The sequence below is a fragment of the Antechinus flavipes genome, chromosome 5 (assembly GCF_016432865.1).
Source record: "Antechinus flavipes isolate AdamAnt ecotype Samford, QLD, Australia chromosome 5, AdamAnt_v2, whole genome shotgun sequence".
NCBI lineage: Eukaryota > Metazoa > Chordata > Mammalia > Dasyuromorphia > Dasyuridae > Antechinus > Antechinus flavipes.
This window is the reverse complement of record NC_067402.1, coordinates 38,277,132-38,299,369: the sequence shown is the minus strand read 5'-3', so window position 1 is coordinate 38,299,369 and position 22,238 is coordinate 38,277,132. Positions and strand designations below refer to the sequence as shown.

The window sequence follows — 22,238 nt, the reverse complement described above, 5'->3', positions numbered from 1 at the left end:
AGATCTGTGGTGTGGTCCAGGAATTCCTTCACCTGGTCTTGGAACTTCTTAAACTCCTTTCATTCTGTTGCTGCCAGGTACCTTGGCTCTGGTACCTACATCTCCCATTGGGTTCAGTGGCTCACCATTCTCCTTCTGCCTCCAGCTGCTGCCCTGCCTGAGGCTGAATGATCCCCGAGAGGGGAGAACACGTCTGTGTGGAGCTCCTTTCTCTTCCTTGCCCAGGCTCTCCCACTTCCTAGCCCTCCAGCCCTGGACATTACACACGGCCTGCTTTTAAGAGCCAAACCCAAGGAAGCAGTTCGGGTTACATGTACTAGTCATGAACTTCCGAACTGGGTGGTGTTAGTGGAGCAACAAGTACCAAGAACAGAGAAAATTCACCTCATGTCCAGGAGAAAATACAGGAAGCAGGAGCTCCTCTTGGGTAACATTTACCCTGCTTATCTCCCTCTCACATGGACCACTGGGTGATGGCCACAGTGCATAGAGTGCTGGGCTTGGAATTAGGATGATTCATCTTCCTGAGTTCAAATCCAGCCTCAGATACTTACTAGCTGTGTGACCCTGGGCAACTCACTTAACCCTGTTTGCCTCAGTTTCCTAATCTGTAAAATAGCCACCCACTCCAGTATCTTTGCCAAGAAAACCCCAAATAGGATCACAAAGCGTCAACTAACCAACATAATGCTGGTACAATGCCTGCTGGGCTCAGAACACAATTTGCCCTGTGCAATCTGCACTCCTTTACCTGACATGTCCCCTTAACTTCTTCACTTAGTGAGTTGTTATTTAGCTTTGGAAGCCCAGGTGCTCACTCTTTCATGAAGCCTTTGTGACTCTCCCTGTAAATAACAATCTTTCTCTGCTCTGACCTCACACAGCACTTGGTACCTACATCTCTGAACCAGCACTTATCAGCTATCATTCTGTACACTATTATTTTGTGCATTAGTTTACATGATATTAACATCAAATATTATTCTGTATATTAGTATACCTCAGATATTCTATACATACTCTTCTGCATATTATAGTGTATACTTGTATTCTGTGTACGAGGCTGTAAACTTTGTGAAGGCAGGAATTGTGGCTTATTTTCCTCAACACCTAGCATACCTCTGAACACAGTAAACAGTGATTTTTCTGAACTTTTAAAATGACTTGAAATTAATGTGTAGTTTGTCCTGGCTTCTTCAGATTTCTCTGTAATCCTCAACTGAGACACTTGTGGCTCTCTCGTCATACTGACCTGGTCTTGGGAAAGTGGGACTGTATGAACTGGAATAGGCTGCCAGAGGATTTGGGGGTTCCAAATACTTGAACCTTCTGGTGGAAACAGAGCAGCGAGGTTTGTCATGGCACTCATCAGGGTCCGGTCAATATCTGTGCTTTGGACGTAAACCTAACAGACAAAAAAAATCAATCCCCATCGGTAGAACCAGTCATCAGTACAAGGTCTTTCCCCAAATACTACTAGGACATATAGTACCCAAAAAAAATAGAGCAGAGACCAATTTATAGGAACTGTGGGTTTGCTAAAGAACTAACAAAGCATTAGGGAAAGGGCCAGATGTGGCCACACAGGAAGCTTACGCAAGAGTAGGATATCCTCAGTTATTGGACTTACTTTGCTCTTTTACAGAAAGAGGCAATAGCACAAATGTGTGCTATTGTATACATTATCTGTACAAGTGTGAATTTATCAATAAATTAAGGGGTGACTATGTACATTTCAAAAGACTCTCTCCACAAGTTTTAATTAGTTTTTTCCTCCTCCTTTCTAGTCCCCTTACATTTTATTCTCCTCTCTCCATTGCAATTCAAACAGATTCCTTTAAGTTCCTGAACAGATTATTCAGTGTTTTCTTGCTGTAGCACTGGCTGACCCATGTGCTTGGGATGTTTTGCCCCTCCCTTCACTTGCAGGCTTCCCTGGTTCCCTTCAAATCTTAGTTCAAGTCTCATTTTCTGCAGGAGGCCTTTTGCAGGGTGCTTAACCAACTGCTGGTGTTTTTTTTTTTTCATTGACGTGACTTCCCATCTGTTCTGTCTCTATTTTATATGTACCTGGTGTTATTTACATGCTGTCTCCCCATTCTTTGCATTCCCAGCGTTTAGCACAGAGCCTGGCAGACAGATACTCAGTAAATCCATAGTCAGTGTTTGATGATTGAATGAATTTTTGATTCTGATTTTAATTTCAGCAGTGCAGGGAACTCTTTCCACTGAGGAAGTTAATCCATCAACAAGCATTCATGAAGCACCTACCTAGACGAGGTACTGTTCTAGCCACTGGGGATACAAAGGCAATTCATTTTTTAAAAATGAAGTTTGCAGATACATTTTTTCTTGAATAATCTTACTGAGTAAAGAATGACTATTGTCATTATTGACATTATTGCTGTTACTATTGAATGGTTCAGTGAAGAAAGGGAAATGACTCTAAAAATAGTGCATTTTAGCAGTATTTGATCTCCTATAAAGGGAAACAGATGGCAAAGTGAATAGAAAGCTGTACTTAAAATCAGATAGACTCATTTTTCCAAATTCACTTACTAGTTGTGTGACTCTATACAAGTCACATAACCCTGTTTGTCTTGGTTTTCTCACCTGTCATTTGAGGTGGAGAAGGAAATGGCAAGTATCTCTGTCAAGAAAACCCCAAATTGGGTCACAGAGAATGAGACACTATTGAAATGACTAAAATAACAACAAAAAGAAAACAGGCTCTCCCATGAATGTAATGTTCAACTTGGTTTTTACCTTGGGGCAGGGAAATTCTTTCCTCTTCCCTCCCTCCACTTGTCTTACTTGCCTTATGTGGGTGGTAAGTAGAATTCAAGAATTTGGAATATCTTTTCCTTAGATAGGTTCCAAGCTCATAGTGCTCCTCCATTCCAAGCTGTGGGAACACAAAGACAGAGGTCAAGACAAATGATCTGGATAAATCATCCAGCTCTTTATAAATAATGGTAGTTCTGGCACAGTCCAGTACCACAGACTTCAATGACAATGAGCAAAGAAGAAGAAACTTGAGCTCTGAGTCAGACTCAATGAGCATTTAGTAAGTACCCACTATGTGCTAAATACTGGGCTAAGCATTTGGGGATTCAAGCAAAGTCTTCAAGGAACTTCCATTTTAATGAGGGAAACAACATGGAAAAAATTGGTTATTCATCATATAGGTGGTATAAATGAGAGGGAATCTCACTGGGAAGATACTAAGAACAGGAGGTACTGGGAAAGGCTTCCTTTAGAAGGTGGCAATTAAGCTGAGTCTTGAAGGCAGCCAGGGAAACCAGAGGTTGGGGTGATGGGGAAAAAGCATTTTGGGTGAGGAAAGCAGACATTGAACACGCAGGGAGCCATGAGACAGAGTTCTCTGCCCGAGGAATAGCACAAGGGCCATTCCTGGAGGATTAAAGTAGAAGGAAGAAAGGTATAAGAAGACTGGAAAGAAGGAGACTAGAAACTGAAGGGCTTTCCATGCAGAACAGAGGATGTTCTGAAGGCGATAGAGCCACTCAAAGATATGGAGTAGGGTGAAGGAGACCCGGTCAGACTCGAGCTTTAGGAAAATCTCTTTGGCGGCTGAACAAAGGATGGGTTGGAATGAGGAGATCGGAGGCAGAGAGATCAACCTGCAGGCTGCTGCAATAGCCGTGACTTGAGATAATGATGGCCTGCTCCGGGGATGGCAGTGTGGATGGAGACACTGAAAGGACTAGAACTGAATTGTCTAAGAGAGGAGCCAGGATGGCGCAGAAGCGTAAAGTCTCCCGGGCCCTTCACTGGTAGCTGAAGGAGTGACAGGATGGGCACTCAGGCAGAATTTGTTTATTTTATCTGCACCTTTCCTTGGTGCAGAATGATGCGAGAGGAAGCTGGAGGATATATAAATAAAGCATTGCAAATGGATTTTAAAGCAGAGAAGGACTGTTCAGAGGATCAGATGATCCTGGTAGTCATCCAGGACAGGCCCGAAACAGAGGGGACATTGTCCTGGATAGTGTCACTCATTCCACGCCCACCCTCCCCTGCCACCTGCCTAACCTGAGAAATTGGAAAGTAAAGGGCTCTCTACCTGGGAGTTAGTGAAAAGGGAAGAGTGTTTCACCAACCCGTGCCTTGGAAAATCTGGGGCTCTCAGCCGCTTTCTGACAGTAATGGAAAGGGCGCTGGATCCGGGATTAGGAGCTCTGGGCTTACATTCAGGCTGTGAGAGTTATTTACTTAACTGTAACAGTCGGGTCACCTACACTCTCTGAATCTGCTTTCTCATCTGTGAAACGGAGGTCGTGCTATTGGCCCACCAACCATTCATGCGTTTGTTTTAAAGAAGGAGCTAGCAATCTTTGAAGTAACACAGAAAAATGTTTGTTGTTGTTACGCCCCCTCCAAGTCTGTGGCTTTGGATCGTCGTGGCTTTTTATCTTCGCTGCGGAACTGGTCAGGCAACCCGCTCTCTTTTGAAGATTTCAAATAAGACCCACGGTCCATGGCTGGGAGGTGACCTTGAGCACCCTTAGACCACATCAGAGTCATTCACAGGAGATGCTTCTGAGCTCGAACAGCCTGAAGACTCCTCTGGGGGAAGGTCTAACCAGGGGGGTCAGAAGCATGGAGTCTCTGGGGAGACACAGGCACTAACAAGTAGGGATGAGGTTTTCTAAGCTGATTCAAATGTAAAGGAAGAGATGCTGCAGGACAGAAGAACCACCTTAGAGATTTTACAGATAAGGAAACTGAGGCTTAGAGAAGGTAAGCAACTCTTAGGAGTTGCTTCCTCTTGTGAGAGGATGATACAAGGAGACTGAGAAGCAGTTGCTGTTCTCTGACCTCTCTGATTGAGAGGCTGTTGCGTTGTCTGATCTCTCTCCTAAGGCTGACAAGGACCTCAGGCCATTGAACCCAATTTCCCCATTTGACAGATGAGGAAACTGAGATAAATGACTTGCCTAAGCCACACAGATAATAAGCAGCAGAATCAGCATCTGAAATCATGTCCTTTGGTTCATTCCACAGCCAGTGTTCTTTGCACTTTAGAATATTAACAGTGAGTCTTAGATCATGTATTTCCAGCCCAATTGACTCATTTCATAAATTAGAAGAATAGTTATTAAATTCTTTTGAATCTAATATTTAGGTATGGATTATTCTGCTGTTTTGTACATCTTTTTTATTTTTTAAACCTTAATAATTGATTTATATTGTACAACCTTCCAATTTTAATATGCCCATCAGGGAAAAAAAAGATTAGAACAATTACTGAACACCTCCTCTTGTACTTCACCCATCATACTTATCTGAAAAGCTGACCAACCTGACTCAGTTGTCCAAATCCCTGAGGCCAAGCAGATTCTTGATAGGGATCATTAGGAAAGGTTTCAATGGGACTCCGGTCTCCATGCCGAAATAACTGGAAAAACAAATGGGAAATAAATGGTGTTTATTTCACTTGGTGCTTCTCATTTACTTGTCTTGATGTTTCACTATAAATCCAGCTACTCTCTCATCCTCTTCGCAGTTCTTCAGGTATCAGAAAGCATGGTTGGATAACACAATTAATATTTAAGGATGGATCACTAGAACTGAAGTTTCTAATCACAGACTTGGAACATTCAACAATCCCCTTGCTTGGAGGTCTCTAGTAAGGAAGATGCATTCTCTCTTGGGGCAGTCCATTCATCTTTTGGACAGCTCCAACTTTTAGCAAATTTTTCTTCACTTCAAGAAGCTACCTGCCTCTCTGTTACCTTTGCTCATTGGTTCTGATCCAAGTCCTACTCTTTTATATCCCAGTTCCCTTTTATTTGTCTTAGCTCAGGAACTGTGCAGTCACACACAGTCACAGAATGTGCTTATAAGCATAGTATTTGCATATAAGTATAGCAAATACTTAATCAATGCTAGATGTGACTTGGTTTGATTTCAAAGCAAATAACTTTAGTTTCAATTTCCTTGCTCTCCAAAATCTGTCACAAGTTGTCATGCATGAGTAACTTGGATTTTTCCAGGTTTCCTGGAATGTCCTAAGATTTTATCATAAGAAATTAAAAATACACATACACATATACACATACACATACACACACACACAGCATAGCATCATAGATGGAGAGGAAATTGGGAGTAGGGATAGCAAGACCAGGAGTCAAGATTTGCCTCTGATCAAAACCTCATCAAATCACTTAATTTCTCAGTTCCCCAGGCAACCCTAAAGCTTCAGGTCAGCTCTGGTTCAGAAATGGTGGCAGTTTTCCAGAGTTTATCACTGATGAAACAACAGGTTTGGATCTCCCCTTGCCCCATCTCCTTAGAAAATGGATAACTACCACTGTGAAGCAATCAACACTGCTCCTGTGAGCCTCCATGAAACATGCCATTGGCTGGGCTAAAGACACGGTGTCTGAAAGGGCATTCTTCTCTTTTGAGTGTAAACAAAGGAATACAAAAGGATGATGCTGGAGTCAAGAAACTTGGTTTCATATCCTCTCTCTGCTACCTCCTAGCTTTGAGGAGGAGATTTGGGTTCATCCATTCCTTCTTTTTTATGTTTAGTCATTCATTCAACAAATATTCATGGTCTCAGAAATGAACAAGGACTGGAGTTCAATTGTCCTATGAGGCTGATCCCTAAAAGTATAGAACTTTCAGGGGTCAGGTCTTCTTCAGACTTGTAGCACTAATGAGGGACTATGGCTTTCCTAGAAAGACTCACCATTAATAAATAATTAAAGAGATTTTTAAATCACTTTGTTGAAAACCTAAAATTATGAGAAATTATTGATTTATCTAGAATACATTTAATACTGATTTGAGTAACATTGAGTTTTATATATCATTTACATTCTGGGTTTGTTTTATATAAACATCCATCTCAGAGAATCATTGAGAATGAAATATTTTCATATTTGCAAACTTGCATTATCTGTTCATAGGTAAAAGACCTTGCTATCATTAATAAAATATTTCCAGGTTCACTGCCTTTTAGGATGCGTTGCCATATACCTTGTAGTATTAGGCTTAGTAGCTGAATAGTTGGTTTCTTCCAGAGACAAAGCCTTAGACAAATGTATAATGTCAGAAAATTCTTTATATAATAAAAAGAGTAGTTTACATTTGTATAGTGCTTTGCATACCCTGCTGAGAATGGATGATGTGCCAGTAAGTTTTTATCCACAATGTGGCTCTTTCCAACAATGAGATGATTCAGATTAATTCCAATAATCCTGTGATGATAAAGAGCCATCTACACCCAGAGAGAGAGTTGTGGGAACTGAGTGTGGATCACAGCATAGCATTCCCACTCTTTCTGTTGTTGTTTGCTTGCATTTTGTTTTCTCTTGTTTTTTTTTTCCTTCTTGATCTTATTTTTCTTTTACAGCATGATAATTATATAAATATGTATACATATATTGGATTCAACATATATTTTAACATATTTAACATATATTGGAGAACCTGCCAGCTAGGGGAGGGGATGGGGTGGGGAAGGAGGGGAAAATTAGGAACAAAAAGTTTTGCAAGGGTCAATGTTGAAAAATTACCCATGCATATGTTTTGTAAATAAAAAGCTTTAATTAAAAAAAAAGAAATTATCAAAGAAAAAAAAGTTTTTATCCATATCTCAGAGGATCCTGCTTGAAATCTGAATCCTCTAAATGTTTCCCATTTGCTGCCAAACAATGAAGGTCTTCCCCACTCCCTCTCCATAAAATTGCAGAGGGCCAATTAGTCCCTACCAATCAGCTAAGGTTAGCAGAAGTCACAATAACAAGCTGGTTCTGGTCTGCCAAAACCAGGCTTCACTGGAATGTCCCCTGTTTCAGTGACATTTCCCTGCCAAAGTCTTTATAATTAAAAAACAATGAAGAAGCCACATCCTCTGTTTAAGCGCACAGTACTTTGAAAGGAAAGAAAAAGATTCGGTGGCTGTTCAGTCATCGATCATGACCCTGTGGACATTGTCCCTGGCATTTCTGTCCATGGCATTTTCCTGGCAAAGACACTGTAGTAGTTTGCCACTTCCTTCTTCAGCACGTCCCCATTTTATACAGGAAGAACTGAAGCAAACAGGTTAAGTTATTTGCTCAGGGTCATACAGTCAATAAATGTCTGAGGCCAGAACGGAATTCAAATCCTTTTGCCTCTGGCCCTGATACTCTGTCCAGAGCAACAGATCTGTTCTCAGTTGGCCTGAAAACCAGTGAACTACAAGCTTTGTATGTCACCCGGAGTGACATACACTGAAAAAGCTGATGTAAGCATTTTTTGGGGGGTGGATTGGGAGTGGTTAGGTGGTAGGAGGGAGTCTGGATCTGTGATTTCATTTGATATTTGGTGAGATAAATTCTACAGTGGAAATTCCCTTCATCAGTGTAGACCAGCTCTACTGATCTACAAGAGTGCAAAGTCACCTGGACAGAATAAGTGATTGTATATAGACAAAGTCACCCATCCTGTAGGTTAAGTGATTGTGGACAAAGTCACCCATCCTTCAAGATAAGTGGACAAGACCACCCATTGTTGTGCTACCAGGAGCTGTTGGAATACTGTATGGGAGCCACCTGACAGTGGCTGCTGGAGATCCAACCCAGAATGGATCTCCTCTTGTGAGAGGATGATACGAGGATACTGAGAGACCGTTGCTGTTCTCTGACCTGTCTGACTGAGACGCTGTTGCATTATCTGATCTCTCTCCTCTTCCCTCTGCCTCCAATTTATCTCATTCCCAGTCCGCAGCACCTGTGTCAGCAAAAGCTGCCTTGCAACTCCTTCAGATGCTATGATCCACAGCTGTGGAGGCTCTTGGAGAATTAACCTGCCCCCTAACAACCCACACTGCAGGATAAGTGATTGTCTGTGGACAAGGTCACCCATCTTGCAGGATAAGTGACTGTCTGTGGTCACTCAGCTAGGATGTAGCAGAGACAGCATATGAAATCAGGTCTTCTTGACCCCTATGCCATCCCTATGTGTACCATTCCACATTGCCCACGATGTCCACCACTGCATTATCACAGGATAATAGATCTGGGTCTGGAAGGGATCGTACACAATAGTGAGCACAATCCCTTCAGTTTATAGAATTGTATAAACAGTAGTAAAGACATAGACAGGTTAAGTAGTGGGTCCAGAACATAAGATTTGTTACCTTTCTGACTTCAAGCCCAGCTTTGGATTCCCTCCTTCACCCCTCACTCTCACATTCACTCTTATATTAGTAAAGACCCAATATTCAGTACTTGAGCCCTGGTCAGGTCAGAGCTGGGATATTGTGTTCAATTCTGAGTGTGCCTTTTATAAGGACACTGAAAAGCTGGACCTTGTTCAGAGGGAGGAAACAAGGTGCTGAGAGGCTCCAGAATCCTGGAACGTCAAAGGGACTGGAAGCATTTAAACGGGAGGAGACTGAGGTCATTATGAAGTGACAACAGCTCTTCAAAAGGTCCTTGTGTAGAAGAAGAATTGGGCTTGTGCCATTTGGCCCCATAAAGTAAAGCAGGAGTTTTGGGGTCTCTCCATCAGAGAGAGGTGGAGCTCGTTCAGCTCCCTAATTCTCCATCACTTTGATGGGTCTGTGGTCTCACCAAGATAGACCCTGATGAGGAATGAAGGTTACAGCCAGAGCATCAGAGACTCAAAGTTGGACTTTAAATGTCTTCCTGCCCAATACCCTCAGTTTGCAGAAGGGGAAACTGAGACCCAGAAAAATTAAGTAGCTTGCCAGGTCTTATTGCCAGTATGTCAAAGGTCACGTTTTAGGTTTGTTAACTCAGAAATTTATTTAGGGCTTTTGTAAACCCTGGGGAAAAGGAACACCAAATATAGTTAGTTCATCTCTCTTGTTCTCCTGTTCCCCACTTAGCCTCAGCTATCTCTGATGCTATCCTATAAGAGACAGACACTTGTAACCATGAGAATATATTGTGTCAGATTCCTTCCATGTACTAGTTACACTGAGAATCAGTCTGGCACAATGGTAACAGTGTTGGTTTTGGAAATATCAAATCCCAACTCTAACAATTACTAACTCCGTGATTGGGGCAAGTTGATGAATATCTCTGAGCCTCAGTTTTCCCATCTATAAAATGGGAATAAATCCTTATAATATCTATTCTATAGTATCTATTTTGAGGAAAACATTTTGATGACCTTAATGGATAATCTTAATGAAAATTATTATTATTCTGCAAATAAGTCAGATACTTTGGCAAGTTGTACTGATCTTTTCAAGACTATCAAAATAAATTTAGCTGTTATTGAAGAACCTACAAACACTAAAAGTCAGAGTGGATTGTTGCTCCTGGCTAACATTGTCAGGAAAGAGATTAATGTTTGTGGGGAATATTTCAGTCTTTATGTATAGTCCCATGCCTTTATGATTCCATAGTATACTCCACAAATGAGGCATAAAGACTTAAAATGATCAAAAATGAGGAAGAATATATTGCTTAAGCAGTAGACGACAGTAAGGGACAATTAGCTGAAGTCTACACTGGTGAAAGGAAACATAATTGATAAGAGAAAGCCAGATATCTAGTACATTATCAAGGCAGATGTTTTCTCCAACTGCTGTTTCAATTACATGTGTGAATAAGCCCCATTTGACAAGTGTCAAACACCTATACTTATGAAATCATGCAAAATGACAGGACGGTGGCTGAGGGAGAGAGCGTGATATAAAAGAACAAACACCAGACTCTGAATCAGAACACTGGGGATTTGGGTCTGAGGCCAGCTTAGTCACTCATTAGCTATATGACAATGGGAAAGTTCATTAATTAGTCAGTCAACAAGCATCTGAGTGTTGTGTGCCAGGCACTGTATTAAGCACTAGGTTATAGTGCTTAGTTCAATCATAGAAGTCAGTTCATAAAATTAATAAACTTAATAAATAAATGAAAGAAATATTAAAGAAAATTAATAATGAATATTAAAATTAATAAAATAATAAAAAAAATAAAATGAAAAGAGCAGGAGAAGACATAAGGAGTCATCTGGCCCAACTAATTCCTGGTTAGGAATTACTTACACAAAACCTTGTCAATCTTCCTTGAGTTTCCTATTCTGTGTTGGGGAGTTCGGAATCTCTTTACGTAATCCGTTTTGCTTTTCATTTTATGCCTGGCATTGTCTTTATCCTCATCTCTATTGCTTGGCTTTTTTCCTAAAATCTGACCTTCTGCGAGAAGCCTTTCCCAGTGCCCCTGAATGCCAGTGTCTTCTTTAAGCTCCAAATTTATCCCTTGTTTGGATACTTGTTGACATATTGTCACACTTAGTAGAAAGTAAATTCCTTGAGATCAGGGACAGTTTTTGCCTTTTACATCCTCAGTTCTTAGAAGAGTTCCTGGCACACAGTAGCTGCTTAATAAATAAGTGTTGACTTGATTTGAGGGCATCTCTAGTTCCTAGGTCAGGCAGCTATGTGGAGCAGTGGATAGAGTGCCCAGCCTGCAATTAGGAAGACTCATCTTCCTGAATTCAAATCCAGCCTCAGATCCTTCCTAGCTGACCTGGGTCAGTCACTCAGCCCTATTTACCTCAGTTTCCTCATCTGTCAAATAAACTGGAGAAGGAAATAGCAAACCACTTCAGTATCTGCCAAGAAAACCCCAAATCGGGTCACAAACAGTTGGATATGGCCAAAAGGACTGGACGACTTCCAATACAACAACAAATTGCTAGGAAGTTTGCTTTTATAGAGAGCATAAAACTATCTTGGTACTGTTCCACTCATGGGTATTTGTTTTTTACAGAGTCAATAAAACAGATCAAATACTTTTCCCATTTAATAGTTCTTCAGATATTTATATTCCTCCTTCACAACTTTGCTTCTCTAGGGCTAAGTATCCTGCAGCTGACCCTCTTCTGGGATCATTTCCAAGTTGCTCCATAATCTTGTTGCCTCCCTCTTAAAATGACATCTCCTCAGGAGCTTGCTTAAAAGTGGCCTCTAGGTTAGTCTTCTCAAAAGTACTCTGGATAGTGGTAAGTAGACTGAGGCTCCATCCTGAAGCTCTCCCTGCTAAGAAGCCACAGTTCTGCTCTCCATGGTACCATGCTGGTGCTAAGTAAACTGCATTAGTATTTATACAGACTGATTGCGCATGACCTTATTTTGACTGGTTTTTTAACATGATTAGCTTATATAGAACTTTCTGTCTACTTACTCAGTCAGATCTTTTCTCATGAACTATTTTCTTTCTCAGGCATTTTAGTAGTAGAGTTGGCTTGGAGTCAGAAAGACTTAAGTACCACTCCTATCCCAGATACTTACTAGCTGTGTCTATCTGTGACTCCATCTACAAAATGATTATTATAGCACCTGCCGTTGCACATACTTTCAGACTTTTTCAATGTTTTGCCAATTTTTTCCTATTCTTCCTTCTCTTCCTTCTCTCTCTCTCTCTCATACTTTTATACTTCATTTTTGAAGCCTAAATGTAAAACTTTAAATTTGTTCCTGTTAAATTTCTTCTGATTAGATTTAGCCTAATCCTTCCAGATCTTTCATAATTCTGTCACCCAGTGCATTCTGAAAAGCCCTCTCAGCTTTGTGCAATCTGCCAGTTTGATAAACAGGACATCTCTGGAGGCAACAGCATCCTTGATTACAATGCTGAATGACATAAGGCCAAGAACAGATTTTTCTAGGGACCTCCATTAGAGCCTTTGATTATGTTCATACTGATTCATCCTTTCTCTGGGTCAAAGGACATCAGTAAAATGGAGATCTTTATATCATTTATCTCACAGACTTGTAATGAGGAAAGTTCTTAAAAGTTACTACAAGATGATATAGAATTTTTTTGTTAACTTAAGTAATTATTGGTGTAGAAATGCTCTTCCTTCATGTGGACCAAGGAAAGAGTAGCCTGGGGCTCTAAGTTTCAAGCAATTTAGCCAGGATCACAGCTAGTACGTATCAGAGACAGGACCTGAACCCAAAATTTATGAACTTTATGGCCAGCCCTCTAACCACTGTACCATGCAGCTTCTCCTTGACCTCAGAGAATCCTAGATTTAGCACATGGGAGGAAATCTCCTTCAGCCTCCTTATTTCAGGGATTAGAGAAAAACGGCTGAGAAAAGTAAAGTGCCTTGATCTAGTTCATAAAAGTCACTATAATCATGAATAAAGGGATTACAGTTTTCATTTGTCAACTGGAGGCTATGTTCCCATGGCTGCTCAAGAAAGTGACAAGGGTAGCAGAAGAGGCCTAGGATATCTGTGCTAGTTTCTCCTTTGTAAAATAAAACTTCTGTCTGTTTATTTTCCAAGTGTTATGCAAAATTTACATCTCAGTAGATAATGCAATTAGACAGAAATCATTGAGCTGGAATGAACCTTTCTAGATTACCAAGGGGATGTAGTGAATGATACCACAGGGCATTAAATGATCCCCTATTGACTTGGGTGAGTGAACATATGTCCTTCCCCAAATACTTACTGTTATGAGTGATTGAGGCATGGGGCAGATTTTGCCATATTACTAGTTAGTTAATAACTTGGTCAAATGTCTCCTTTAATCCCCAGGGTATTTCCTACCATATTTTTCTGGATCCAACACTTTGATTCACTGACATTATTACAATTCTAGTAATAAAAAAGGAGGTTACTATGTAGGAGAAAAGAGGTTGGAAGAAAGAAACTTTAATAAAATAATCTACTTTAACTGTAGTATAGTAGCAAAAACATAATTTACTATGTAGTAAGAAACTATGACTATGAGGAATCCAGAGAAACATGGGAAAATGTGTATGAACAGATGCAGAATGAAGCAGGTACAATCAGAATAATATTATAATGGCTACAATATTAAAAAATTCCCATAAGGAAGATGAATTGAGTAAATAAACAAATAAACAAAAAAAATATCCAGTAATAATTCCAGAGAATGGATAATGAAATTTATCTCTACCTTCATGGCAGAAGGGGGGAGACTGCTATAGCAAGGAGTATAGATTATTAGACATTGTCATGTTTATTGGATATTTTTGATTGTTTTTCTTTGTCAAAAAGACATGATACCATTCTAAAGGGGAGGGTCAGGAGAGGAGAGATATTTCCAGAAATTATTGACCTAAAAACCAAAAGCATTATTAAAACTTATTTTTAAGATATACATAAAAGTAAAATAGCTCATATTGTTTCTTAGTCATTTAGAAAGTCGTGGTTCCTCTAAGCTAAACTATCACTTTAGAGTTCTATCAGTCTAGTTGGGCAAGATCCAGTGAAGACACCTGTCTCTTTTCTGTCCTAGGAAATAACTCAACTCCTTAGATAAGGAACAAGTTCCCAAAATGAATGAAAACAAGTACATAAGCAAAAGACCTGGTTTTATAATATACAGAAGTCCCTGGGATAAAAAGAGCTCAGTAGCTAAGGGGGGGGGGGGCTAAAGTTCTGCCATGGAATTCTGGAGAATCCACTTCTCCCTGTCATCAGAAAGACAATGAGATAGCATAAAAAAGAGTATTAGCGGGGGCAGCCAGGTGGCAGAATGGCTGAAGTCAGGAGGACCTGAGATCAAATCTAGCCTCAGAAACTTACTAGCTGTGTGACCCTGGGCAAGTCATTTAATCCCAATGCCTCCGGGGAAAAAAAGGAGTATTAGCTTGAGAATCAGAAACCTTACTTAACTGGATCATTTTAATAAATTAACTTACCTTGTGGAGCCTCTATTTCCTTACCTGTAAAGTGGGGATTGTAATAGTTTTCCCACCTGTTTTCCAGGTTATTGCACAGGACATAACATACACAACAACACCATAATGTATGCTGAGTGCTTTGTTTAGTCAATATTATGTTTGTTCAGTTATTTCAGTTATATCCAACTTTCCATGGTCCCATTTTGGGGGTTTTCTTAGCAAAAAATAGTTGGAGTGGTTTGCCATTTCCTCTAGCTCATTTTACAGATGAGGAATTGAGGCAAACAGAATTAAGTGGTTTGTCCAGGATCACACAGATGTCTATAAGTATCTGAGGTTAGATTTGCATTTAGGTAGACGAGTTCTTCTCATTCCAAGCTCAGTGTTCTATTCATTGCTCTCCCTAGCTGCCCCAATAAATATTTAAGCTCCAATTATGCCAGGCACTATGTTAAACTCTGTGAACAATAAGACATTATCCAGAAATAAATTATAAAGCACTATACAAATATAAGGCTTTATATAGATGTAACAGTGGCCATATTTAATGACTTGCCCCATAATTTGATGAGGTAGAAGGATTTTTAAGGGCAACTCTTGAACATACTGTGCCATTTTTATAAAGTACTTAATGAATACAAACTAAGCTACCGTCATGAACTGGGAACCAGTGGCTTTGTAAAGATTATAGGATCACAGCTACAGAGTTGGAAGAAGACTCGGAGGCTATGCAGTCCAATCTCTTGTTTTACAGATAAGGAAACTGAGACCCAGAGGTAAAGTGGCTTACCAACAATCACCCAGGTAATAAGTAGAAAAAGCAACATTTCAAAGAAGAAGTAGGATTTCTCCCCAAGTCCAAAATCAATATTTTTTCATCAGTCATACAACTGAATGAAAGTATGAGATTCCATTTGTGGCAGAACCGGAGTCACAAGTTCTATCAGTCTAGTTGGGCATTTTCCCCACTCTTCAAAGCCCAGTCTCAGAGTCAGTTGTCATTAATGACACTTCAGGCATCTCTTATGCATAGCCTCAGAAGTTCCTAAGTCAACACCATTCTGAACTGGGCCAACTTTCTCTGGGCCAACATCTTTCCTTTCTATCTCATTCTCTCAATTCACAGATGGCTATTTTTATCCTTATTTATATGCAGATTTTTTTTTTACCTTTCTTCATCTTCCCTCAAACTTGTTTTTCATCTTGAACTAGTGAGTAGGCTTCTGTACTCCCATTCCAGTCAAACTACCTTATTATTATTATTATTGACTTCCTTGTCTGGTGTTTGCATAGATCCATAAAACTTATGATATCCTGTACTTTCTGGAAAGGACACTGACATTAAACTACACCTCAAAATAAAATGCTAATACAAACCTTCAGAAACAGAACTTCTAGCATGTCAGTCTTGTTTGGAGGGAAGAGCATCAACATCTAAACTTCTATTGCTTTCTCCCCCACCCTCCAAATTACTTTCTGTGTATTGTACATTCTGTTTCCAGACAAAGAAATGATTCTTTTTCATTTTATGTTCTAGCCTCTGGCATAGTGCCTGATAGTAGAAATCGCAGTAATGGCAAACATTTATATAGAGCTTCCTATGTGCCAGGCACTGGGCTTAGCATGTCACAATTATCTAATTCGATCCTCACGGCAACCCTGAAAGATGGATGCTATTATAATCCCATTTTACAGATAAGCAAACTGAATCAAACGGGCATTAAATGATTTATCTGGATCCACATAAGTCTATTAAGTGTCTGAGACAGCAAAGTAGTGCAGTAGATAAAGCATCAGGCCTGAAGGACGGAAGACTGAGTTCAAATTTGCCATCTATACAGGTATACGACAGAGGCTTGTTGAATTGATCTGAATAGCAAAATAGCTTCTTCTGTCCTATACCTAGACTAGAGGTAAAATAGCCACACAAATGGGATTCCATCTCAGGAGCTCGAAGGCTAAATATATTGGACTGGATACAGAAGAAATCAGACTCAGAGTATGGTAGACAATTTCATTAAAATTGAAGGGAAAAAAGAGGTCTTAAGAAGTTAAATATCCTATGTATAAACTAGACTGGTTATATATTCTCTCTCTCTCTCTCTCTCTGTCTCTGTCTCTGTCTCTCTCTGTCTCTGTCTCTCTATATATATGTATACAAAATCTACATAAATATAAATAAATATATAAATATATTTCAGCAAAGATAATAAAAGGCACACCCCAAACAAAGCATTTACCACAATACCCGACACATAGTGCCATTTAAATGTTGGTTTCTGTGATTATTAGCTATTATTGTCACATGGAATTAGAAGATCATAGACTGGCAGCTGAAAGTCCTCATGGGCACCACTGTCCACCCTGCACATGTGAAAGATGGAGCTGAAGGCTCTAGGACTTGCCAAATTCCATCTGGGTAGTAGATGTCATTCTATGAAGGCAGAAATCAGTTATAATTTGTCTTCTGCCCCAAACAGGGCTGAGCGTGGCTGAAATGGATAATGATGAAGTTAAATTTTGATTCACTATTTTACAAATGTAATGATAATTAGCATTTATATATGCTTTAAAGGTTAGTACAGCATTGTTCAGATGTCCTCTCCCTTGATCCTCACAGCAACCTTGGGTCGTATTCCTATTTGTTCTGTTTTCCAGATGAGGAAACTGAGGCACAGAAGGCTAAATGATTTGCCCAAAATCACAGAGCTAGAAAGTGTCTGAGGCAATATTTGAATTCAGTCTTCATGATTTCAAGTCCAGTGCTATTAACAGTGTTGTCTTATAACTAGCATTCATATAGTGCTTTAAGGTTTGATTATAATACATGAAGTCCCCGACTAAGTAAAATATTGTCCATATTGGATTTTTTTTTTCATAAATGTCTCCCTGAATGAGAGATCTCAGTCCACAGAATGTAAATTATTGTTCTCTACTGCAGGAATGATATTCCAAGAGTCAGGGACAGTTGTCTCCACCTGTGAATACTTGCACTAAACTTTGCCTAAAATTTCAAATGTGAGCACTTCATGCAGACACTTCAGGTACCACTGGACTAGATACAAGAGCCATGATCAGCCTGGTGGTGGTATGCAAGAATTGCTTGATTAGCCTAAAGTCACATGAGCCTCAATTCTTAACAAATAATCCTTTGCTTTCTTCTTTTTACATCCCTTTAAATTGCACCTGTGTTATAATTCAGTTTTTTTAAACTCAAAGAAACCAAGAATAATTGGTAACAATTAAGATTTTCTCTGAAAGCAGTTTCCATTTTTGTTCCTAATAATTCAGTAGTTGTTCCAATTAATATGGCAGGCCATCTTGGAAGCATTCTTGAGTTCTCGTCAGAGCCCAGAGCAAGACTGGGCTATTCTTAGGGACCATCACTAAAGGAGAAACTTTGCTCTTTTTGGTTTTTGTTTTCCTGGAAACAGGGAAACAGTGCTGGGTTATCTATTACCTCTGGAAATTGCTTCTTGGCCTGGAATCAATGGGCTTTGCTCAACTACTGTACTATAGACTAAACCTGGTCAAGAAGTGTTATAGGTTTTTTTTCAGCCTATGGGTATTACGGTCACAGTGCCTTAAATGGAAATTTTGTACTAACGAGGTTGAAGAATTGAATAAATTATAGAATCTTAAAGTGTTATAAGGAACCTTAGAAATTATCTGGCCTAACTTATACCTGAAATATACATCTTAATTAATCAGCTTGATTTGTTATCTTAGAATCACAATGGGATAATATGGAATTCTTTGCATCTACCCAAGATTTCTGAAGAAAGTAAACTCCTTAAGGAGAAGGGCAATTTCACTTTTGTCTTAGTATCCCAGCATCTAGCATGGAAACTGGCATATAGTAGGCAACTAATAAATGCTTGCTATTTGCATGATTGACTGGCTATTTGGCTCCCCACTTAGTATGGGGACCAAAGTGGCATCATCATGAAAACTCTGCAAATTCCCAAAAGCAAACCAGGACATTCTCTTCCTGTTCAATTCTAAACCCAGGTCATTCTCTTTTTTCAGCATCTAAGATACATAAATACAAAGAGATGCATAAAAGTATCTATCCACATGTATGAGTAACATAGGCTGTCCATCCACCTAGTTGTGTATCACAGCATATTTTTTTACTTGGTTGTTCTTGTCTCAGATCAAGCTCTGTTGAATAATTATGGATCTCATCCAAGTGAAACACTCTTGGATGAGTGTTTCTGAGTGTAATGGATTTATAATCAGCAACATGTCACATACAAACAGGAACATCTCTTTGTTAACATAGTCAAAAACTAACAAGAGAAATAACTGTCTCCTCATCCAGTGACTGTGCATATTTATCCCAATTGAAAATTCCCCTTAGGGCAACAGAGTAGCATGGCATGGGCATAAGCATGTCGCTATACATTAAAGAAAAGGAATTTCTTAGAAGAGGAATAACAATACAACATATCATTTTAGAATATTGTAAAAACAAGAGAGCTAGGTTATATGGCAAATGTGAGAAAAACCTGATGGATAGTCTCTGTGCTTCAACAGTATCCTTGCCAGATCAGGGCAACTCACAAGACTTGCTTCCTTCCCCCAGCATATTGGATGGGCTTCCTGTGGCAAACTTAAGTGAGGCAATAGCTAAAAATTATGCAGGATATCATTATCATGGAGGGAATATGCATGTTGAGGAGATCAGTGAACCATTTGAATATTTGTGTAACATTTACATTATTTTACATTTCTTGAACATATATTCACATGGATCAGTGGAGGAAAAGGATCTTAATCTAAATTAAAAATAAGGGGGAAACTAGTCTGGGATAAGAAAATTTCTACAAATAATTCACTAACTGAAATTAACTTAGTTAAGATGTAGTTAACTGAGAGCTGCCTGTAACTCTGTTAGTAGCAGATTCCATGCATTTGATGATGTGAGTACCGTGAAATCTTAACAAATATGGCCCTCCTGCGAACAAAGCATATGGAAAACGTGTCCTACAAATGCCAGCCCTGAGGAAGTTCTGTAATTAAAAATCTCAAAAGCTTTAAATAAAAAGTCCAACTTGCTTCCATCACATCCCAAAAAAGGGAGTGGGGATCATTGTTTTACAGAATGGAAGCCTTCAGTTGCTTTTCAGTATAAATCATATTTGAATACTTGAACTTTGGCCTCTTCTATATAGTTAACTTATAACTTAGTGGAGACTCACTGGAATAGGCAGCAAAATTTACATAAAAGGTCATTGTATCAAAATAGGCCACTAAATTGTAATACAGAAGGAACTAAACCTCGATCTACTGAGGTGAGAAAATGGGAGCTTCATTGCAAGTCAAATTAAATTTTTGGGCTCCTTTAAATGAGAAATCTCACTTATAAGGAATATTTACAGAAAGATGCCATTAAAAGACAATCATGTATGAATCTAGGTGACAGAGAGAGGGTAGGTAAAAGGAGAAGGGGAAGAGTGGAAAGTAGGGAGAGGAGGGAAAAGGAGGGGAGAGGGGGAAGAGGGAAAAAGAGAGAGAGACAGAAAGGAGAGAGGAGGAGAAAGGCAGGTGGAGTGGGGAGAGGAAGAGCCCAACGAGATAAGAGAAGAGAAGAAAAGATAGACTGGAGAAGAAAAAAGTGAGAGAAGGGAGGCGAAGAGGAGGAAAAAAGTGGTTAAAATAGGGAAGGGGAAGAGAGGAAGTGGTTAAGACAGGTAGGGAAGAGGAAGAGAGGAAGAAAAGAAGAAATTATATTAGGATCCATATATAAAGAAAGCTATCCCCTATACCCAATCACTCAGCCTCTCCCTTCTCCATTTTATTGTATTCTTTTTTTTCCTTGAGGCAATTGGGTTTAAGTGACTTGCCCAGGGTCACACAGCTAGAACGTGTTAAGTGTCTGAGACCACATTTGAACTCGGGTCCTCCTGACTTCAGGGCTGGTGCTCTATCCACTTCGCCACCTAACTGCCCCCCTCTCCATTTTATACTTTAAGTTATATACTTCCTATCCCTTTTCATTTCCTGACTCATTTTCCTCATATTTTCACAGGCGTCAGGAAGGAAAAGTGCATTATTCAAAGGCAAAGGAATCCCCAAGTTTTGAATGACATTCTTGAACCACTGAATTTCACTTTCAAGGCTCCATGGTGAATTCCAAATGGATCTTTGGTTTATGGACGGCCCCCAGCTACCTGAGCCGCCCCCTAGCTACCTGAGCCGCCCCCCAGCTACCTGAGCCGCCCCCCAGCTACCTGAGCCGCCCCCTAACTACCTGAGCCGCCCCCCAGCTACCTGAGCCGCCCCCTAGCTACCTGAGCCGCCCCCTAGCTACCTGAGCCGCCCCCTAACTACCTGAGCCGCCCCCCAGCTACCTGAGCCGCCCCCTAACTACCTGAGCCGCCCCCTAACTACCTGAGCCGCCCCCCAGCTACCTGAGCCGCCCCCTAACTACCTGAGCCGCCCCCCAGCTACCTGAGCCGCCCCCCAGCTACCTGAGCCGCCCCCTAACTACCTGAGCCGCCCCCAGCTACCTGAGCCGCGCCCCCTCCCCAATTCAGCCAGCTAGAGTTTAGAAGCCGGCGGGGCTTGGCCCGCTCTGAAGTTAGGGTACTGCTTTTCCGCCTCCCTCCGGGGCTGCCTCTCAGATCCAGTCACTGAAGTCAAAGGTGAGCTCCCAGGGGGCTTTGATGCACTGGGGGAGACGGGGAACAAATAGGGGGCACAATTGGGGGAGGGAGCGAGAGAAACCTTGCTGTTCGCGGGTGTGTCGGGACTTGTTTTGGCCTTCAGGTAGAAAAACTTGCGAAACTCGCTTATTCACCGGCGGCAAACTGGGAGCGCAGCGGGGGCAGTCGGGGCGTCCCGGGGCCAGTCCGCCGGGGACCTGAAACCCGACACCGCGCCCCCCCTGCCCTCCCTCCCGCGGGGGACAAAGGGAAGGCAACGGAGAGCAAAGTCTACTTACTACCACGGCGAACTTGAGCTCCTTGGCTGCCGAGGCTTGGCCGGGCCAGCTGAGCAGCAGGGAGGCGAAGGCAAGCAGCGCAGAGGAGGGGCCGGGGCCGGACGCCCGCATCCTGTAAAGCACCTGTGAGCCCGGCGGCTTCCAGCGAGCACCCAGCCGCCTTCGCGGGGGAGCAGCTTAATCAGAGGATGGCAAGGGGCGGGGCCAGGGGCCCGGAGAGCCCGCGAGGGGAGGAGCTGGGCCCGCTCGGCCTCGGGCGCTCTCCTGTCCACTTCATGCGGTGGGATTCGGTCGGAGCCGGCCCACCTGGGGTCGGAAGGACCCTCCCGCCCGATCCCTCCATTCTCCCTCCGGGAAGAATAGTCGCCTGAGGAAAAAACTCTTGCCTTAGCCCGCAGCTGAGGACTCCTAAGCGTTCTGGAATTTGTAAGAGTGGAAAAATTGGCACAATTTCCAAAGATCCCGGGATTTCCGAATTGGGCGTGATAGTGCATCAAGCAGTCTATTTATTAGGCGCTTACTCAACTCAGAGGGGAAATGGGGACACGGTTGTTATTGGCTTAATGTCAAAAAAAAAGAAAGGCCTATCCAATAGGCAGTTAACCAGTTTTAATTAAACGCTAGG

The 22,238-nt window shown here is 41.1% G+C and overlaps 1 protein-coding gene across 1 annotated transcript in view; it reads right to left on the bottom strand.

Moving 5' to 3' along the window:
• Window positions 1-21,759, bottom strand: part of ACP3 (acid phosphatase 3) — a 49,933-nt gene extending 28,174 nt beyond the window's left edge. Inside the window, exons 1-4 of the mRNA XM_052000139.1 lie at window positions 21,614-21,759; window positions 5,327-5,422; window positions 2,819-2,905; window positions 1,253-1,405 (exon numbers count right to left, since the gene is read on the bottom strand). Coding sequence (XP_051856099.1) covers window positions 1,253-1,405; window positions 2,819-2,905; window positions 5,327-5,422; window positions 21,614-21,724 — 447 coding nt within the window. The 5' untranslated portion in view covers window positions 21,725-21,759. The remainder of the gene's footprint in view (window positions 1-1,252; window positions 1,406-2,818; window positions 2,906-5,326; window positions 5,423-21,613) is intronic.
• Window positions 21,760-22,238: the final 479 nt, after the last annotated feature.